Source organism: Anser brachyrhynchus, assembly GCF_964034855.1.
Source record: "Anser brachyrhynchus genome assembly, chromosome: 3".
NCBI classification, from domain to species: domain Eukaryota; kingdom Metazoa; phylum Chordata; class Aves; order Anseriformes; family Anatidae; genus Anser; species Anser brachyrhynchus.
In genome coordinates this window covers 95294156-95314712 of record NC_137696.1, presented here as the reverse complement: position 1 = coordinate 95314712, position 20557 = coordinate 95294156, and the positions used below count along the sequence as shown (strand labels likewise).

Below are 20557 nucleotides of genomic sequence, written 5' to 3'. Positions count from 1 at the left end.
TATTTCACCAGCTGCTGGCCTGCCAGGCTCACCAGGAACTCCAGGGTCACCCGGACCGCAGGGGCCACCTGGACCTAATGGAAGATGCAATCCAGCAGATTGCTATTACCACGTAGCACAGACTCGGTCACGCGCCAGTGGGAAATAAAAACCCTCTCCCATAGACACTTGGGTTCACAATCACTTTTCACTCCTCTCAATGAGTTAATTTAATCTTTGAAATACTTGGTGCATTTTTTTGTTCCCTTGACACTGCATGGTCTGTAGATAATTTGTAAGGCACGGAATTGAGCCTTTTCCTATTCTATTTGCAGTGTCATAATTGCGATATGATGACATTTATTTTCCAGAGTGCATTCCATGTGTTATGTTTCTCATATTTATTTTGCTTAGAGGAGAATATAGGCCCAAATAATTTCCATAAGCTTCTTTCTTCAAACAAAAATATTTTATTATAACTTAAGGCAGTACATATGCCTCAGTATGTAAGCTGGCTTGATGTTTCTTACTGGTGGTGAAGTTTAAACGAAGAAAATGCTGTTCTGAAGTTTTAAAGTGTACCCATTGGTGGTGAATGTAGGATCTTAGCTGGAGTGCTGGGAACTCTGTTCAGACTAAATGTTACCGTCCCCTGAGGAGGCTCTGGCACACCTCCTGAACCAGGTCTGCATCATGCACCATGGGTGCTACCAACCATTTCCATAATTTCCTAGATGTCAAAGAAGGAAACAGGTATTTTTATGATCTCTCTACTCCCATGCAATTCAGATTCAGACTTACTGGGAATTCACCAGGTGTAGCACTAACGGGGTGTTTCTGTTGACTGAATGCTGTTCCAACTGAGAACTTGAACGTTGGTTTAGTCATGGTTGCATATACGTTCCAGGTGTGAGTGGTAGGGACTCATGGTGTTGTTCTTCACTGAGAACTGGGACACCTTCTAATGGTCATGTGGACTCAGTAAGTGTATTATCATTGCTTGTAATCAAGCTAACCTGCCATTATGTCTGCTTACAAAAAAAATATTTATGTCTGCTTTAGCAAGAGCACACGTGTTAGCAGTGAGATCTGAAGAAGAAACCTTCAGAAGTCCCTGATCTTACAAATGGCACATTTGCCTATTTCTCCTGCAATAATTACGTCCTGAAATAAGCTTCAGAAGAACTTGAAACCAGTAGAATGCAAAATTCACAGGTCCTTTTAACTGGCTGCAAAAAATAGCTGGAGTTCAAGAGAAATTTGGAAAAATTGGGAAACTGTCCTTGGGAAGGTGTCATACCCAGATCTTGACTGCATGCAGGTTGCAAGCATTGAGTAAATCCTACAGAACCAGGCATTGTCAGTAAAGAACAAAAGAGAACAACACGCAAATCCTACAGAGCTCAAAGGAGTGACCAAAAGAAAAGGTGGAGAAAACCAATTGTAAAGAGGCTGACTCTGAAAAGGAGGTAGAAGGGTTGGCCAAAATTTCACTCCTTACAATTAGGAAATGGACAATCATAGATTAGTCCTAAGGAACTGGCTACAGTGTAATAGAAATAGAAAGTGCTATTAAGAGAATCCTGTTGTTAGGAAGGTGGTAATGCTCTCCCACTGTAGGCAAGCGAGTGGTCTTGGTGGCCTCTGTGCTTCAGCAGTGCCGAAGGAGCCAGCCGCTCGGTCATGCGGCAGGGAAGCGCTCCTGGATTGGGAGTGTTGGATTCCAGGGAAGCTCTTGTGCAAAATTAATGTCTGACTTCTGATTTTGACTTAAAAACAGTAATAACGGTGGGAGACTAAAATAATATATCGGCATTTGTTCTGGATAGAGTTCCTAGCACTTGCTTCCAGACCAAGAGGAGAAAGATTTGTACCTTGTACAGTCACGTTAGGTAGCCGGGGAACAGGATGAGCCTTCAGGCACACTTGCTGAGAAGAAAATCATACCATGAGAGCGACCTCCGAGTGTCACTTGGTGTATTAATCACACATTTTGAGGGAGAAAGGTGCTTTGCAGAAGGGAGATGTTTAAACGAACACGGGGACGGAAGGCTGGCGTCTTAGCACCTGGGACAGGAGAGGTGAGCTGGAAGGAGGATGCCAGAAAACCAATGGTGTGTCACGAGCCCGATCTCCGACGGAAATCTGCGAGCTGCGACACGTTGCACCTGGGGGTGTGCTGCAGGGTCTCAGGGTGTTATGTGCGTGTCTTGTGAGTACTGAGACTTGGGTCAAAGCCCATGGACAGCCCGCAGCTCTCAGCCTCCTGTCCTGCCCACCCCTCACAGTGCCACAGCAGGCAGCAGCGGCCCTCTGTTCCTGCAGGCCCCACCGGGGCACCCTCACTGCACCGTGATGAAGGCACATTTGGGACAAATCCTCCCGCCAGCGTGGAGCTCCACATCTCCTGCTCCTGCTTCAGACCTCCCGTGCCTATAAACACTCCTCGGTTTTCCCTCTGACATCACCTGCCTCTCCAGGTCTGGTGTCCCCCTCTCTGCAAGCTGGCCCGGCGGTGCGAGAGGGAGCGCTCCCGAGGGCTGCCATGGTGCCTCGCCAAATGTCCGCCCTGCTGGTGTTGGGGGCAGGCGGCTCGCCCCACAAAGACCAGGGCCTCGCATGCCGTGTTCAATTCTTTCAAATGAACTGCTGGCCAGGCAGCCCGCAGGAACGTTTCGTTTTCCTTCTCTAGTAATTCCAATGTATGTAAAATGGAAATATTTTTTTACTTTGTAAGTTAATTTTAAACTTCATTTTCTGTGATAATATCAAAAAGGGTGCTGTCTTTTAGGGAATATCACAAGGTTGAAAGGGTTCTGAGCAGCCCCCTTCTGGAACGCTGTACATAGACTGTCACGCTGTCTTAGGGTTATATGTGTATATTTTGGGGCTTTTAGCTAGCTGAAACCGAGCACTTATTAGTTGCCAGATGCAATTTCTGTATTTTAATTTACTTGAACTGAGCAGAAAGTAGAACACTTTTTATATTTGAAGAAATTTATTTTTTCATCTTTGTTTCCTACAGATGCCTTTTTCTTTTCTCGGAGCTCAAATCTAAAGGTGTTTTAAAATGTAGTTGAACATTTGAACTTTGAATTTATCTGCAGGTAATTACTTTGGTAATTACCCTTGATGCATTATTGTTTGTTTTGCTAAAAGCCCAATTTAATTTTCTCACATGAGAAAACGGGTATTTTGTTACATGGGCTCTCTTGATACCTTTTTTAAAGATGTCATGTTCTTCACAGAGTTAGTCCCAGCTTGACTTCCCTTCACACGGGGTTGCTCCAGCTCCGCATTTTTACAGTTGAAAGCAGGATGCAGCTGGAAATGTGCATCTGCCTGGTTTTCAGGTTTCCCACTGAAATTTGTTTGCAGTTTCAGACTGATGCTGTCTGGGGTTTTGGGAAGGGGAGCCAGGGAGGTCAATGGGGTGTTCATCTGTTTTGGGATTTGTTATATCATAGCATTGTAGAATGGCTTGGGTTGGAAGGGACCTCACAGATCCGCTAGTTCCAGTCCAGTCCCACCAGACCAGGTTCCCCAAAGCCCCATCCCACCTGGCCTTGAGCTCTTCTAGGGCTGGGGCATCCACAACATCGATTTCATCTTTGTTTAGAGCGGTCTGCGTTGCAGTAAACATTGCAAGAAACTAGACGGGGAGGATTGTTATTTCCAGCAGCACAAGATATTTCTCTGATTTGGGAACGTTTATTTGGAAGTTTGAGCTGAATTATCTTTGACAAAATGTTTGAAACCTTTCTTAAAAGCTCTGCAAGCTTTGTTCTTGTTCCGGGTCGGACACTTCTACTTGATGGCAAGTCTCTTCATTGCCTGCTAAGAAAGTGTTGGGCTTTTTTTTTTTTTTTTTTCTAATAGCTATGTACAGAACGACTCGGCTTGCCCGAAGAACACAATAAGCTTAGGGTGAGACTTTTCCGAGGCTGCAGCTTAGCTCCTGTTGCCCACACGGGGGAGCGCAGAAACCTTCCCAGCGCAGTGAGAAAGCAAGGGCTGAACTCAACAGCGCGAGGAAGGGCACGGTGCTGTGTAGCTGCACGGCACCGGAGTTCACGTTGTGTTCTTGAGCCTGGTATTTTTTTTTTCCTAAAATCCATTTATTTTTTACACGGTAGTATATGCGGAAATACTGCCTTTCTTGGGTAATTATTTTCAGGTAATTTTGCTTAGATTGTTCGTGTTATGTATCCAGACACGCTATAGAAGAACGTGCAGAAGCAGAACACGCAGCCCCTGGGCATCGCTTACGTCCCCCGCAATGGCAGGTGTCTCCAGGGGAGCAGCGGGTCTGCAGAGGTTGGTAAAAACTAAAGCAGCACAATCGCAGTTGTACAATCAAGTAGCAGTGCAGCCTACTTAGTTATGTTCTAAGATCCAATATTTTTGTCTTAAACTGGATTTGGTTTCAATGCTAAAAGAGCACTGTGATAAGGAAATGGGATTGAGTGCATCATCACTCCTCCCTTTGGTTTCTGATTGTGGATTATGAGAGGTGTTAGATATGCACAGCTTTGTTAAATATGCATATTTTTTAAATTAATGAATAATCACACAAAATATTTTAGCACTTATTTTTCACAATGGTGAAATACTATTTTTCATGTCAGTGTACACTCTTTTTGTTTTACTTTTCTGTGATGTTTACATGAAAGTCTTACACCCCCCCCAGCTACATTAGCATTTTATACACTTGTTTCTCCAGATACGCTAGTCTAAAGCCAGCCACTGAGTTCTTTTCTTAATTTACCAGTTTGGTAGAAGTGCTGCTCTAACTTAGCATGTTAAAACATGAGAAGTATCTCAGGAAACAAAACAATGTTGTTGGTTTTTTTGCATTTGCCTTTTTTTTTTTTTTGGCTTGTGTTTGTTAGATTCGAGCTTTACTGAATCATGTAAAGTTTCTCTGAAATCTGTTATGACCACTACAATTAGATGATGCTGGATGGATTTCTAAATCCATTCATAGAGGTTGGTGTAGACCATGGAGAACAAGTTTAACTGTGACCTTGCCTTGGTTGTTGTTGAAGTTGGCAAAGCCAACTCAAACCTCACCATACTTTAGGAAAATACTGTTTTCAAATATTAATTGCTAACAAACATTACAGATTCTAGACCAAAATAAGTTGTAGATAAAAAGAATGTAGTCTACATGTATTTTATTAGCAGTTTTATCTCCGAGTCTGCTGTTCTTAAATGCATTTAATTATTTACTGACGTTTCAGTGTAAATACATTGTCTCTGGTTGACATATTTGAAGGATGTTCAATGACATACCTTATTTTATTGTTTTCTTTCATTTCTGAATGATATGCAGTTGTCACTGAATTAATCACAGTACATGCATACTGGTTGCTTCTTTCCTTCATTATATTTTTGGTTTGCAACATTTAAGGTTCAATTCAATGGATATGTATTAAGTGGATAGAAAATGTGCTCTTTGCACTACTCATGTGGCCATTTACATCTGTGAAATAGGCTTCCAGATGAAAATGGGAACATTTCGCGTACTTTCTGTACATGAAAATGAATAGTGGTTCTGTCAGAAGTGACAACCTTTCCTTTCTTATGTTTCAAATCATGAGGGAGGATGCAAGAGGATGCGAAGGAAGGCAGCCACCACGGTGAGCCCGGTGGGGCACAGGGCTGCTGAGCACACCGTGGGCAGGCTCGTGCTTTACAATGGGTTGGTGAAACTCAGAGTTGCACAGGCTGGAGGGAAAAAAATTGGAAAACCTTGGCCTCTATAGATAAATAAATCTGATGGAAGTTAATATAATCTGTGAATTGGATGCTGAGAACAGTCCAGTCTAAAAGTGAGGCATTTGTTCTCATTCAGAAAGTGGTTAACTTCAGGTGAGGTAAGGTGTTTTCGTTCTTCTCTTACTAACTCTCCAGGAGAAAAAAGAGAACTCCCAGGCCAGTGGCGTTATGAAGGATGATGGGTGATCATTTGACCACTGGCGTGATTTTTTTTCTCCAAATTTAGTACTGGCTTCCTCAGGATTGCTACATGTGTTGCTTGCAGCTGCCACAGTTTGAGTAGTCCTTTTGAAAAGAGTGAGGGGAGGGGAATAAAACTGAGGTTATAACAAATGAGACAGGAGTAACACGCCCTACAAAATAAAGGCACTTTCTTCTTTACCTGTGATCCAGGTGCAGAGAAGGTGCAGTGACTGCATTTTAAGTACAAAGGAGGCAGAAACTGCGTGGCCAAATAATAATACTGGGAACAGTGGCATCCATCCATCATCTTCCTAGTGCATCCGATGAGTAGGTCAAGCAAATACATCTCACACAGTTAATTCAGTAATTTAAAAACATTTGCAAAAGCACAGCATGTGTTTGTATGTGGAGTGTTGCTGCCGTGATCTGCTAGGAGAAACCAACAGGACTCGGTTTCTCCTTCACTCCGTCTTCCAGGTAACCCTCAAAGTAGCATCTGCTGACACTCCCTTTTTGAAAGAAGAGCAAATTTGGAGATAAGGATTTGGCTCTGTGTAGACTCAGGTCACACAAGGTCACACAATGGAAGCAAATCCTGGTGTAACCTCCCCAGCCTTGCTTTCTTCCTTCCTTCAGGTGTCCCAAATGGTGCTCTAGAGCCGTCACTCATCCTTTAGCTGGGCCGTGTAAAATAGTCACAAAAGTTTTTTGGCACCAGTTCGTACCAGGTTGCTTGAGTCCAGTGATGGCTGTGACAGAAAACTTAAAGTATATATACATAAATAAACATATACATTATATTAACAGTATAAATACGCCATATATATGTTATATATGTATTTGTGTATAAAAATATAGTGCAGTATTTGGCAGCAGTATTGCTAATACTTACTAATAACCTAATAGGGAAAGCACATATCAGTCAAAACTTTGAGGTATGAGGTCGGATGGTGAAGAACTGGTTATCAGTTTGCAGACAGATGTTGAATGTTTTTCTCTGGGCTCCTGCCTACACTTGGGTCACGTAACTGGGCAGCTAAGCCATGTACGATCACAGTGCTGTTACACCCTGAGGGTGACGAGTGGCGGCAGAGATCCCCAGTGGTGGAAAGGATTTCCAGGAGGTTGTCATTTGGAAATCTCATTGCGTTTTGTGATGTTGAACCAGAAAGGCAGGAGAAAAATCCTTACTCAGGAGCTCACCCAGAGTCCAGGAGCAGCTCTTAGAATTGGCAACGCTGTCAGTGGCCTGGAAAACCTCCCACACTCTTTGCTTTGTGCCATCTACCTGTTTTTATTTAAACTAAACTAGCACTATTTTTTTTTCTATATTACCATAGTTAATATGCCTTAAACTTCATAATTATGCTTTTATTTTCCAAATCTTTATTTACTTGAATGTGCTGTTGCTAACATTCAATTCCTGATTATTTTTTTTTGATATATGCTCTACCATTATTTAAATAAAATCTGTCTGAATCTCAAGCTGTCCACTTACATAGTATCTGCATTGAATTGACCCTCAGTGTTGAAATTGTTTGATTGTAATAATTCTGATTTGTTTTTTACATATCAATGTTTTCTCTCCATTGTGGAATTTTATGCATTTTCAGACTATATTTTTTAAAGCACTTCACATTTATATTTAAATGTTGGGGTTTTTCTTCTTTTGATTATGTTTATGCATTATGTATGGAAAATAATATTTTCATTCTGTATGAATTATCAGTTCAATTCTTTCATTATCAGTGTTTTTGTTTTTTTTTCTTTTTAAGTTTTACACACTTTATAATCAAAATAAAAGTTTGCTGGTGAAACAATTTGTCATTAACACTGGTGTTTTATTTGTCATGCTACGTACTTTTGAGGACATCAGTAAAAAGTGACCTAATCTGAAAGTTTGTGGAACATCGTTATGCATGAGCAAGCCACTCACCTTGTATGCAGATCTCTGGATTTGGTTCTTAAGACTGAAATTATTTGCATTTATATATTCTGATGAATTCCTGTAGTATTGAAGTAGAAGATGTCGGTTATGAGAAATCTTGGCCAAACAGGAGGTGCAGGAAAACCATCCTGTCTCAGACTTAGCCCAGAGTTTCTAGAAAGGATGTCATGTTTCTTTATTTCTACTTTCTTCCCCCAGATCTCACCCAGTGCTGCTTCTGTGGAACTAAACAGACAGCAGTATTGAAGCTACGACTTGCAGTATGGTATCATTTAAAACACCGGGCTGTGCAAGGGTCATAGAAAGGTTAATAACATTAATCCCATTTAACGTGTTCTTAAAAGTAACAGATGTGCAAGTTAGCAGCTTTATCAGACAGTATTCTCCTGCATGAGCTTACTTAGGCATTTTCTGTCACCAGCTGAGGTGCCAGGGAAGCAGCTCCTAAATGCAGATAGCGCATCACGTTTGTTCAGGGGGAAGGTTTGTGGGGTTTGGTTTTGTCTTCAGTAATTTCCTTCAGAGTATATATTATAATATAACAATAATAATATAATATTTTCTAAGTGTTCTCTTATATGTTATAGGCAAAATACATAGCTCAGTTGCTTGTATTATTTCTGTACATTCTCCAATGGCATAAATTTTGAACAGAAACAGACAATGAAGAAATGCAGAAAATGATGCTTAAAGCAAGTGTGCCAAAGTTTGTATTTTAAAATGTGGGTGACTAATAGCAAAATGAAAGAAAATGTCATAGGGTGCTTTCATTGTGTCTTTGAGAAAGAACAGTCTTCAGAGAAGGTAAAGTCAAAAAGACAAATAGTTTAATTTATACAAAGAGAAACAAAATATCCACATTGCACATTTTTCTCTAAATTGAATTTATCTAAAAAAGGCAACTTAGGATGTCTAACGGTGGCCTTCCAGCTGTTCTGTTTATTTGTATTGAATGTAAACACACATAGAAAAGCATACAGGGGGTTAAGACATCATTTATTTGTTTTTTGTACAACCACAGATGTTACTTCAAAATATGTAATCTCAAATATAAAACTGGTACATTTCTGGGACTTAACATTCCCTTGAAAATGGCTGCCAGCCTTTTGTTTGAATTTGACACAGGAGTTGAGCTGGAATAGGCTTCATCTGAAATTAGGAATGCAACACACATTGGAGTGGAAAACGAAGAGGTTATTCCACATGGCTTAGTCATGAGCCCTCAGTGATCGTACGTTTCCAGAAATTTACAGCATGGCAGGGGGCAGGTTTCCGTGCTGCCTTTCCACAGCTGAAGAGCTGAGGGAGGCTTAGCACAGCCCATGCAACATGTACGTACATCGAAATGACCAAGTATGAAGTGATGGAGCCTGCTCAGGGGGGCTCTAGATCGTATTTTACATGCACAAAAAAAATAGCTACAACCGAAGTAAATAAACTAATCCTTTTTTATTTGTTGTCTGAAGACATCATTTCACTGTACATCATACAAAGAAATTAAGGATGGGAGAAGAAGTATTCATGGAAACTCTTTATTTATAAAAAACACTATTAATAGACAAGTGCTTTTATTTTCCACAAGGGAGAAGAACTGAAAGGCCTTGCCCGTGTGTTTTTGTAAGCACCATTGCTCCAACTTGTGTTGCTAAGTACACCTTTAATTTACACCCGCTGTGTTAAAATGCCTTACTGAAACCTCGGCTGCAAGGTTTCTCTGCGTGTGTTTCTCCTCCATTCCTTATCTGTTTCTCAGCTGTCTGTGCAGGAAGTAAGTCAATGCTAGCACTTGGTGGCACGTGCGCTGCCCACTCACGGCCCTTTCACATTCTTACCAGCTCTCTGCCCAGCCTGCACCCTGCAAGACGACGGCTCGCAGTACCCCGGAGGGCCAGGAGGGCCGGGAGGACCAGGGACCCCAGGCTGACCGGCCACCCCAGGGGGACCTCGTACGCCGTCACGGCCTTCCCTGCCGTAGCTGGCTTTGCCTGGTTCACCTGGAAAAGAGAATGTGGGTCTAAAACTGGCAGTATGGGATGTGCTCAGCATACATCTCGCATTACTGAACGGCCTTTTGTTAAAAGCTGTATGAAGATGGACGATGGAATTCCCTTTTTACTACTCTCAGTGGCTTCCCCAGAGAGGTAAGCACGCAGAGGGACGGTTAGTCGCCAACAGAGAACCAGGCTGCCTTTACACATCTATAGCAATGACATTTCAGTTCCAAGCCTCTCCACTTATACCTGCCACCCTATAAACCTGTGCCACAAAAACCTGATTGGAACCACGCAGACAATTCTGCTGGTGAGGCTTGTGGAGGTGCGGATGCTACTCACTATTTCAGACTTATGTTACTGCCCTGGAAAGAGATGTAGCAAGAATTTATTTTTATTTTCCACTCAGATATGTTGGGGAACAGATGTGTAGGGTGGAACTGCTGAGCACTGAAATATCTTTTTTTTTTTAAAAATCTTCAATGAAGGGATGAAATACAGTGATTTTAGTAAGCCTTTTCCAATGATAAATTTCTAAAGAGGAGAGCTCTGAGTCTCCCAGACATCCTGGGTATCAGTATATACGCAACTGAAATTGTTTTCCTTTTTACAAAGGGAACAAATTTTGGTAGCTTCTACGTATATACATAAACATGCTGCAGACATTGATGGAAATGGTTATTTTCATCATTGGCCACTAGAGGCCAGTTGTGCTGCATTTTTCAGCAAGTATCTGTCCTCGAGCCCTATTACGCAACACTGCAATTAATTACTGCAAAAATAAAGAATTGTATTTTGAACGTCTTAAGTTATGAATGGAGATTTTGAAGATTGCTCTGACTGCCAGTAAGATAGTCTGGGTTTTGTGGCTTGCCTTTTATGTTTTTTCTTTTTTTTTCTTTTTTTTTCTTTATTTTTTTTTAATCATTTTCTAATGCTTTGTACATATTTTTCCTAAACTTGGGTGGGGTGGTAGCACTTTAGTAAAACAGCTTTTAATTTGGATTTGCAACTTGATCACTACCTACAACATAAAAGTTAGGAAGTACTCTTGTCTGGAAGCTTATTGCTTAATAATGCACACCTTTAATGTATTCAAGGTAGCTTGAGGTATCCGTTCTGAATAAATTTTTATTGCACATCTCTTGCTTTTCTGCTTTATCCTCAGCCTTTTATATTTACCTGGAAGACCTCTTGGTCCAGGGAAGCCTTTCACTCCTCTGCCTGGAAATCCTCTTTCTCCTCTTTCTCCTGGTTCACCTAAAACAAATTCATGAAACATTAGTTACAGCCTGCCTGGAGTATTACCTTCAGTAAGTTACCTCTCAGAAGTGAACAGCTCATAAGCAGAGAATTCAGGTGGCTGTATATATTCTTAGCATCTTTGAAAGATGTCATGACATACGTCCTTGTAAAAGATTGCAAATCTGGGTTGCATGTTTCCACCTCTGTTTGAGTTATACTTAGTAGACATGTTGGAGGGGAAAAATAGGGACAGGACAGTGAGTACGACATGAAATACACCATAGCCTAAATAAGAGAAATAAACCAAAATCACAGACCCACAAAGGTTATGTTGGATTTCAGCCTGGACTTACTGACAGAGGGCTTTTGAAAGACCACGTGAACTCAGCTAGTAAGTAAAAATTCTCCAGTGCTAGTCCTATTGCACAGAAGAAAATAGGAGCTTACTTGCACAGATTACAGCATACTGCTGACATCCAAGGAATATGGTCACAAAAATAAAACAAATTACTTTGTTCTCCTGTACTGCTATTACAGAGACTTTCCTTTGGTGGGTGCACAGAGATCTTTTTCATGTTTCCTGCTGTGTACCATGAAACGTGCAGCTATCAAGAACCTCATAAATAATATAATCAAAGTATTTTAGTGGTGTCTTTTACAAGGTATCAAAGTGGATGCTGTCTGAAACAACTAATTTAGTTCTTAGTCCAATTATTTGACTGCACTGAAGCCCTTGCAGACCCCACCAACGTCACTCATCTTACCCTGGCACTTCCACGAAACGGCCTGGCCGTGGGGGTACCAGATAGCCTCCACTCCCTACACACCAGGTGGCCACGAAAGCTGGGCGACACATCGGTGCCAACAATGCTGAAAAAGCGCTGGAAGCCTCCCCCTGGTGCCACTCCTATCCCGAGACAGCCTCCGGGTGAGCATGGCAAAAAAACCTCACTTAGAGGGGAAAGTGAAGTCAGCCAAGCAGCCCAGCACTCAGTGCAAGGTGAAGACGTCTTCTCACGACAGTAGTTGGCAGGCATTTGATGTCCTAGGCATTACCTGGTTTGCGTCTTAAAGTACCATCGTGATAGCGCGCACACTTATGTGTGCACCACTTCTTTGGTATCTGCAATTTTGTTTCAAGGCTTACTATAAGGTAACCTGGAATTTGATGACAATTATGGTAGGAAACAGCATTTTGATAATTTTGAGTTTGTTTTTTTATGTGCTCTGTAGATTTTTTTTTAATATTACTACAGTGCAGCCTGGTGTGTGCTGAGTCAAGTTCAGCACATCAGCTGACCTTTGTATCTCCATTTTTTATTGCTTCTGTGAATACAGATGACGCTACATTAAATAAAACAGTAACAGAACTACAGCAACAATGCAGTTAGGGTTTGCTTTCTTTGTATTCTATTCCTTCTCTCAAAGTTTTTTTTTCCAATTTTACTTTCAAATAAAACTTGAGACAAAAGTAAACACTCTAATCCAGCAACAGACTGGCTTTGTGTTGAAATACGATTTTTTTAAATAAAACCTTCCTTCAAGAAAACAAATTGAAACCACTGCTGAATACAAACAATAATACATACATGGTGCACAAAAGACTTTGCAGAAAATTCCCCTGCATAATCCTTTGAAGGCATATAAACCCTCTCAGACGGGAACAAAAGAGATTAACTTAGATCAACATTTTTTTTGTGAAGCGTAAGGTAACTCAATTTTCTTACAGATTTGTCCTTTCCAAAGAATCAATAGATTGTGGCCCCAAGGTGCAATGATGTTAAATATAAGAATGGCTAGAGTATTATACCCAAATACAAGGCAGAGTTTTATCAGCCACTTGTAATGTGAGAAACTGGATGGACTTAGACTAGGGATTAGTGAATGAACCTGACTGTTTATGTTGGCTTTTGAGACTGTAATTCGTGCAGAAGTGAGGTTCACAACTGGACCACGTGGGGTAAAGAGAGAATCACTGCTAGAACTTTTCAGCATGTGAAAAACACAAACCTCAGAAGTCCATGAGACGGACAGTTAATATTAGGAAACTGATTCAGCTGCTTACTTCTAGCTCAAGGCAGATGTCTGTCCTTTCTCATAGTGTATAAGTGATATGATGACAAGAAACATAAACAAGTTTTGCTGAGGCCAGCCAATGTGCCCTTTAATCACTGGGACAACTGAGGGAACAGAGGCAGGAAACAGGTTAGATTCCTAATTTGGGATCTGTTTGGCCTTCACACCTGTACAATGTTCATTAACAACCTGTAATCCAATGGGGAAAAAAACACCACTCCCGGGGTTCAACTGACTGAAAAATTAGATGTTGAAATCCCTAGCTCAGAGGAATGATATGTTTATCATCTCTCCCTGCCTCAGAGAACCTAATATCATACAAACAAGAACTGTAAATTCTATGGCTTGGCCAGAAGAGCTTCGATTTTGTTGTTCAGCTGTTGATAGTAAATAAAAAGGAGATTTAAATGTAGGATCCCTCTGGCATTGAGAAGTGTTTGTTAGACAACATGGAAAACTCAGAAGGCCAAGTCTGATTTTAACGCAGTTAATATGTGAGAAAGCCAGACCTCAGTTATATATAACGTGACCCCAAACATAAGGAGAGCCTTTCCAGCCAACAACTGAAAGCCAGCCACAGAATTTCTTACCTTTAGGACCTTTACGACCGATCTCACCAGGGGGACCTTTAAGGCCAGGCAAGCCACGGGGTCCGAGCTGTCCTGGGAAGCCGTTTTCCCCAGGAGGCCCTGGAGCACCGGGTGGCCCAGGTCGGCCTGGAAGACCTGGAGCGCCGAATTCCGGCCTCCTGAGGCTGGCTGCCAGCTGGGCGAGTTGTTCTGCAACAAACAGAAGGACAAAGCTAAGCAGCACGCGGGGCCTGAATGGAGTGATTCACAAGTATTAGAGGTCACTGAAGAAAGATATATCTTCTGCTATGGAAACTGACAGATTACCATACAGCAATTTCCTTACGTGAAATGCTATTTGCAAAATTTGTTATGTATAAAATATTACCTTAGTTCCACCAGTGGCAAACTGCATAGGCATACCGTGAAGCTGGTCTCTCTGAAAGCCTACATCTTAAACATGTAATGTTTGCAGGCTGAAATGACTTAAATGTATACAGTTTATATGTCCTTACAATTTTCTTTGTCGTTTAATTTTCAACCACCTTTAAGAAAACTTACCCATGCAATTGCTGCCTTTTAAAAAAGAAAATATCTCTGTTACTGCTTGTTAATACTTATTAAGATTCGTCTTTACAAGAAGGAATTAAAAAGGCCACAGGAAGTTACCTGTCTTTGCAGCGGGCCTGCAATTTAAGTGCAAGCCTTATTTTTCAGAGGAAGGACACCTCTCAAAGTGGTGCTCATGAGCTCAAGTTTGGTAAATAATTGAACATTTTATGTTGATCTTTTCTTAAGGTGAATCAACAGGAGCTTTGCTCTTCATTAGCCGTAAGATCAACTTGTAATTCCTTGGAATGGTCTGAACCAGCTATATTCCTTTCTCCTCCTCCCTCTTTCAGTCTACTACCATAACAGCATGAGCACAGTCATCTCCTTTTTTAAAGAACCTATTTGACTTCAAAGCCGTCTTTCCAGCATGTCTTAGAAATAACTTTCAGTGGATACAGCCACAAACTCCATATGACATTTGCTATAAAATCTGCACAACCTGGCAAAAGTATCTTTTTTGTGTCCACAGTCCAGAAGTGGTAAGATGACAGGGAGAACAGGATTTGAAATAAAACACAACTGTGTCCAGCAGATAAATGAGGAAGACTGGGTGTACCAATCTGCAGAAAAAGCCTCCTGAGGAGCTGGACTTAAATTATGGTTGTCATTAAGGTGAAAAGGCACCAGAGACCCTATCGGATTTTATTTCTTTAACATGATCACATTGACAATTACAGAGCCTCTCAAGAGGGATGCAATGAAGATAGTCTAGATTTTTCCCATACCCTTCTCTTCACTGCTAATTCTGATTGTTATGAATATAATCAAGAATCATCTCTAATTTCACTCCTCAACATTAGACTTTCAGGAAACCACTTTAAAAGACCTTTTTACCCTATTTATAGACATGTGAAAATCATCTCACCCGAAGACAGCTTTATCTGAAAGTTTTTTAAAAATATCCCCATGGTATCAAGAACAGTGATTTGTACCAAGATTTTTTAGATTAAATCATGAGCAGCAATTTTGTTGTGGTAAACTCTTAACGTTACAAAGTCATAATATCCCAAAGGTCATCTTCAATAGCAAGTACTGAAATATTTCTTTTGTGCTTACAGGACAGAATAAATAATTAAACTCAGTATGCATCCGACTGTATTAGAAAAGCTCCAGCTTTCTGCATGCTCCGAGAAGAACTGAGCAAATATAATTAAGGTTTTGAACATCTGTCTATAATTTTCATTTTATGTTAAGTTAGCTACAGAAAGCCTCTCTGTGCACTCCCTCCTTTTTTTTTTTTTAGCCTATTTTGCTGTGGTCTGTTTGCCGTAATCTAACAGTGTATAAGCACAAAAGGCAAAACAAGCTTTCGGTGACACCGTGTACTTTATAAATGTAGACAGTAAGTGATTTGTATACAAAATTTGTGTATTTTATAAAAACACTCTGGTCTATGGCCTGGTTACTACAGAAATAGTGTGGAATCAATGAGTGGTTCAATGAGCTGCACAGGGTACGTAAATAAGGGACTTCAGTTTCTCATATTGTGTCTACATTAACATGTGGAAAGACTTTCTACTGCATGCCTTTCTGAGAGCATGTCATTTGCTGTGCTTAAGGCTGGGAAAATCTTAGCTGCTTCCACAGCAGTTGAGTATTGTGACTTAAATGCACAAGAAACATCAAACACTTTTTAGCATCTTTACCTTGCATGACTCTCATGCAGACCTGCTTAATGTGCTGATCCGTTGGTTCTTTTCCCTAGGATTGAAAAATAGTAATTTAAAAACCAGTTGATACGAGAGTACATTTTATAAGGGTGCCTGATGCTGAAGGTGCTGGCTGTTCAATAAGAGGTGTCCCAGCCCCTGCAATTACAACTATTCCAGCTGAAGTCGCTTTGACTGGCAAGGTAGGTAGGTGCTGCGTGTGTGGTGCACCCGTGTGTCAAACACACTACATGCACACCACAGGAGCATGGTGGGCACAAGAAAATGGAAGTGAACTGAAAGCTGAGGACCAAAGGACCCAGTTGTACAGCCCTAAGATTTCTCTGGTGTACAGATGGGTCTGTGAAAGGTACAGTGCATTTCAAGTACTCTACCATAGCACTTGTGTTTCCCATGCATAAGTAACTCCTGATGCAAGAAAAGGAGTGGTGCAAGTGACAGCTAATTGTTCAAAAAGATATCAGTTAGGGGGAGGACAGTACTTACAGCTGGACCTTGGCTGCCAGGCAGCCCCGGGGCACCCTGTTCTCCCTGCAGGCCTCGCGGTCCAGGCGCACCTCGTGGTCCTTCCATGCCAGGCAGTCCCCGACTTCCCTCAGGCCCACGGGAACCTGGGTCTCCAGGATTACCGACCTGGCGATGACAGAGGAATTTCAAAAAACTGCTGCGTTAGACTCATTCTGACACATCAAAATCTTGACAAGAACCAATCGTGAATGCAAAGTAACAGCCACAGGGCTGCAGAGCTGTTGCAAGGCACCTTTTTGGATAAGCACCTGGGGTCGGTGGTTGTGTGGTTTATAAAAGTAAGAAGAGTTCCCCTCATTTCAAGTGGAGAAGTGGGAAAATAAGATATTCTGTCAAAAGAGACAGAATCATCATCCATAGTAGCACACAAAAGACACTGTTTTTGTCAAGGAACAGTCTCTCGGTTTGTACTTCTGCCCTCATGTATGTCACATACGACTTCCCTGGCCATTAAGTGCTCCTCAAGTTACAAAATTTCCAGCTCCCTGCTTGCTCCAAATGCCTTTCATACCCTCTACCAGAGACCACAGTATGAGCTTGTATCACCTAGCCTGGGGCTGAGCTCAGGAGTGGACACTTTTTGCTTTGTTTAGGTATCAGAGCCAGAGCTCACAGCACACAGCTTCCAGGTCCTACCCTTGATTTTGCTGGCTCTGGGGAGGGAATGTGCTCACAGAAGATGATGTTGGCACAGTGCTAGAACAGAGGCATTGCCAGCTTGCTGCACTCAGGGATGGGGTATAAAGAGCTATTTTACTGGTATAAGCATCCTGTCCCCTGGGGAATGGCAGGGCTACATCAATATTGCCACTGAAGTACATCCTAGTAAATAAAGCCATAGCTTCTGCGCCAGTAGATTTTCTAACAGATTAAATAGCATGCAGAGTGAGACCTAAGCCTCCAAGTTACTTTCAATGCAAGTTACTCTACTACCGTTAATCAATAGTAATGAAGGCAAAACCAAAAACAACCACCAAAAAAATAAAAAGACAAAAAAAGATAAAAGAAAGAAAAATCCCTACATATTTCCAGCTTCCCAAATCTCTCAGCAAAAAATACCCCACTGAAGCAGGTCCTCAAAAACATGGGCAATTCCTTCATGATGATTACCGGTTAAATATCAGTTAAATCCACAAGATGGAGCCATTTCAGTTCCATCTCTACTGCATTCCCCACAGCTAATTGCTGGCCCTGACATAAGACCCAGAGAACACACTCATAGGATATAATAATGACAGCAAAGTTCCCCCTGTGAGCTACACAACGAGGAAGCCATAATTTCTTTCTTGCCCAGCCTGGCAAGTAATCAGGTTCCCTGATGGTTTATTCATCCCCCTACTCACTGGGATGACAAGCACTCCAGGGTCTCATCAGGTGAAGAGATTTAAAAAAAAAAAAATGGTGCAAAGAACTACAGATTTCTCCTCTGCTGCTTCTCTTCCTCATGTCCTTCCCATAAAATATCTCAATTAGCAATAAATGCCTAGTTTGCATTTGCTTAGTCCCAAAGGCGCAGTAGCCCCTGAGAACACAAGCACAGCTCATTTCGTTACGTTCAACCTCAGTTCCCTGGAGGCAGAATTGTTGATATGTTACTGTTATGGCCCAAACTGTCAGCTCCTGCGATAATCCCACTCCTCAGTGATGCTGAAATAAAAGAATGCACTCAGCTCTTAAAGTCTTTTTCTTATGAGACATACAAGCTTCTACCCATCTTCCCCATCAAAGCTACCATTTCTTTATTCAAAAAAAAATAAAAAAATAAAAAAGAAAGAAAGAAAGAAAGAAAGAAAGAAAGAAAGAAATCTGGCCAGAAGTACTTTCACAGGCAGCATAATCCTACAGCCACCTTTTCATAGTATGAAGATTACACACTGCACGCAGCCATTGCAGCAGGCCTCCTTCTGCGCCTCTACTGCATAAAGAGTGCATTCATTTCCTTAAAAAATTATAATAATAAAAAGGGGCCAGAAAACTGCAGTTCAGTGCTGGTTCTCTTTAGTGGGGTTTAGAATTGATGATGTGAATTCTTTTCCAAAGTTAATTCATTTTACTATGAACTGTATCCAAAATTTAGGAGGAAGAAATGCTGTTGGAGCTCATTTGATTCAACCATGATTTGTAAAGAACTCATCTCACTATTTGTATTCTTATTCCTTATTCAGAAAACCATCTCTCTGATCTACCAGGGCTCTGTATTTCTGTAACAGTGCAGTTTGTTATACTTACAGATCCCTTTGCACCTGGTAATCCCATATCACCCTAAACAAAAACAAGACGTTATATCAGAAGAGAGTATCCATTGACATAGTCATTACAAATGCAGTAAACTTGACATATTTTTCCTGTATAAGAAAAAGTTCACATATTTAGCATACAAAGACACTTGCTGGTATGTGCAAAATTGCACTTCAATGAATTACAACTCATTTGGAAAAAAAACCACTTGAATTTCAGATTTTTCTGTAAGATTTCTTTCTGTAAGGCACAAACAAGAAAACATTTTTCTTACAGCTGGCTTTGTACTGTTTATTTGTCAGATTCACAACTATTTTACAGCATTCTGTTAGCCCTAAGAAAACATTAACAGAAACCAGGTAGTTGTCTACGCACCGTGCTATAAGAAAACCAAACCCCTAGAAATTCCTTTTCCCAGAAACCTAGCCTCTGGCTTCCAGCAACCCCAAGATCTCCCTATAGCTTGACTGAGAATAGCAGTCACTATTCAGAAGTTTTTAGTTTTTCCTCTAAATTTACACTGTGTAAATTTGGTGTGGGGAAAAACAAACAAACAGGAAAAAAAAAAAAAAAAGATTGGGTTCAAAATCTTGTAATTGCCTGTGAAACATTGACTCATATTCTTTGGTTTTATCGTATTACCCTTGGAGAAATTTCAGAAAACTATATTCTCCCATTTCTCTTGAAGGGCATTGATGAAATTAGTGGTTTCTAAAGGCCAGAAAGGCCACCTTGTCTATTAATGAATATTTCATAAATGAAATAGAAGTAACAACTGTTACCAGCTTAAAAACAGACTGGCAGCACACTTAAAGAACTGGTGTTGCTTCCTTGGAATCCTGTGTACTGGTAGTAAAGCTGCATCAGTGGACATCCAGCTCACCAGGGCTGTTACTTAGTTACAGAACCTTTTCAGAATTGTAGAGGGTAGGAAAAAAAGCACTTCTTAACAGCATACCACCTGGCAGCATACTGATTTTAAGTAGGGAGCAGTTTACTTCCTTTTGAAAGATCAAGTTCTGGCTTTGCTGGATAGGGCCCTCACCGTAGGAGCCCCATTGCACTCGTGCTTTTCTCCTTCTGTACAAAAACAAATCCTCTTTACCCAAGGGCACATGCCACAGCCATTATCCATTAAATTCACAACATGCCACACTTCTCTGCTCTCCAGCAACATCTTGGTGTCACAGCCTCCTCCCAAACCATTCTACCTCTAACAGAGAGTTGCTGCATATTATTTCCAAAGGATACTATACAATACACTTCAATCTAGTCTGAGTTATTAAGGTTACTTAGCTGTGCTCCTGCTTCACCTGAATTAAATTACCTCCTCATCCTCACTGCACCAAACACCAAGAATGTATATATATGCATATATAGGTGTGTGTATATGCATATATATATTTTTTATATTCAAGCTCTTGGTGTAGATACACACACACACTCCTCAAGACAGCCTGTACCATGTTACACACACAAAAGAACATGTATATTTCAAAGTGCTTTCCAAACAGCTGAAATGTATGACCAGGCTAAAAAACTGCTGTGCTCTGCAGTATGTCCAGTTAGTACACAACTGAAATTGTGTTTCAGTGACCAAAACACAAAGCACTACAACTACACTTTGAAGTTTTAATTAACAACAACAAAATATTAGATCAGGTGAAGAAAGAATAACGTCTTACTAAGTCACCCTTTTCTCCTGCATCTCCTTCTGGTCCAGGTGCACCCTATACA

General features: G+C 41.0%; 2 protein-coding genes across 19 annotated transcripts in view; one reads left to right on the top strand and one right to left on the bottom strand.

Moving 5' to 3' along the window:
• The window catches only part of COL19A1 (collagen type XIX alpha 1 chain), a 202754-nt gene extending 194991 nt beyond the window's left edge, over window positions 1–7763 (top strand). For all 17 annotated transcript variants that reach the window (XM_080584508.1, XM_080584506.1, XM_080584507.1 and 14 more), the window contains one exon: window positions 12–7763. In XM_080584508.1, the coding sequence (XP_080440634.1) occupies window positions 12–148 (137 nt within the window). In that variant the 3' untranslated portion in view covers window positions 149–7763. The remainder of the gene's footprint in view (window positions 1–11) is intronic.
• Window positions 4819–20557, bottom strand: part of COL9A1 (collagen type IX alpha 1 chain) — a 71248-nt gene continuing 55509 nt past the window's right edge. For both annotated transcript variants that reach the window (XM_080584518.1, XM_080584519.1), the window contains 7 exons: window positions 20506–20550; window positions 18812–18844; window positions 16541–16687; window positions 16031–16085; window positions 13794–13982; window positions 11065–11142; window positions 4819–9885 (listed from right to left, as the gene is read on the bottom strand). In XM_080584518.1, the coding sequence (XP_080440644.1) occupies window positions 9701–9885; window positions 11065–11142; window positions 13794–13982; window positions 16031–16085; window positions 16541–16687; window positions 18812–18844; window positions 20506–20550 (732 nt within the window). In that variant the 3' untranslated portion in view covers window positions 4819–9700. The remainder of the gene's footprint in view (window positions 9886–11064; window positions 11143–13793; window positions 13983–16030; window positions 16086–16540; window positions 16688–18811; window positions 18845–20505; window positions 20551–20557) is intronic.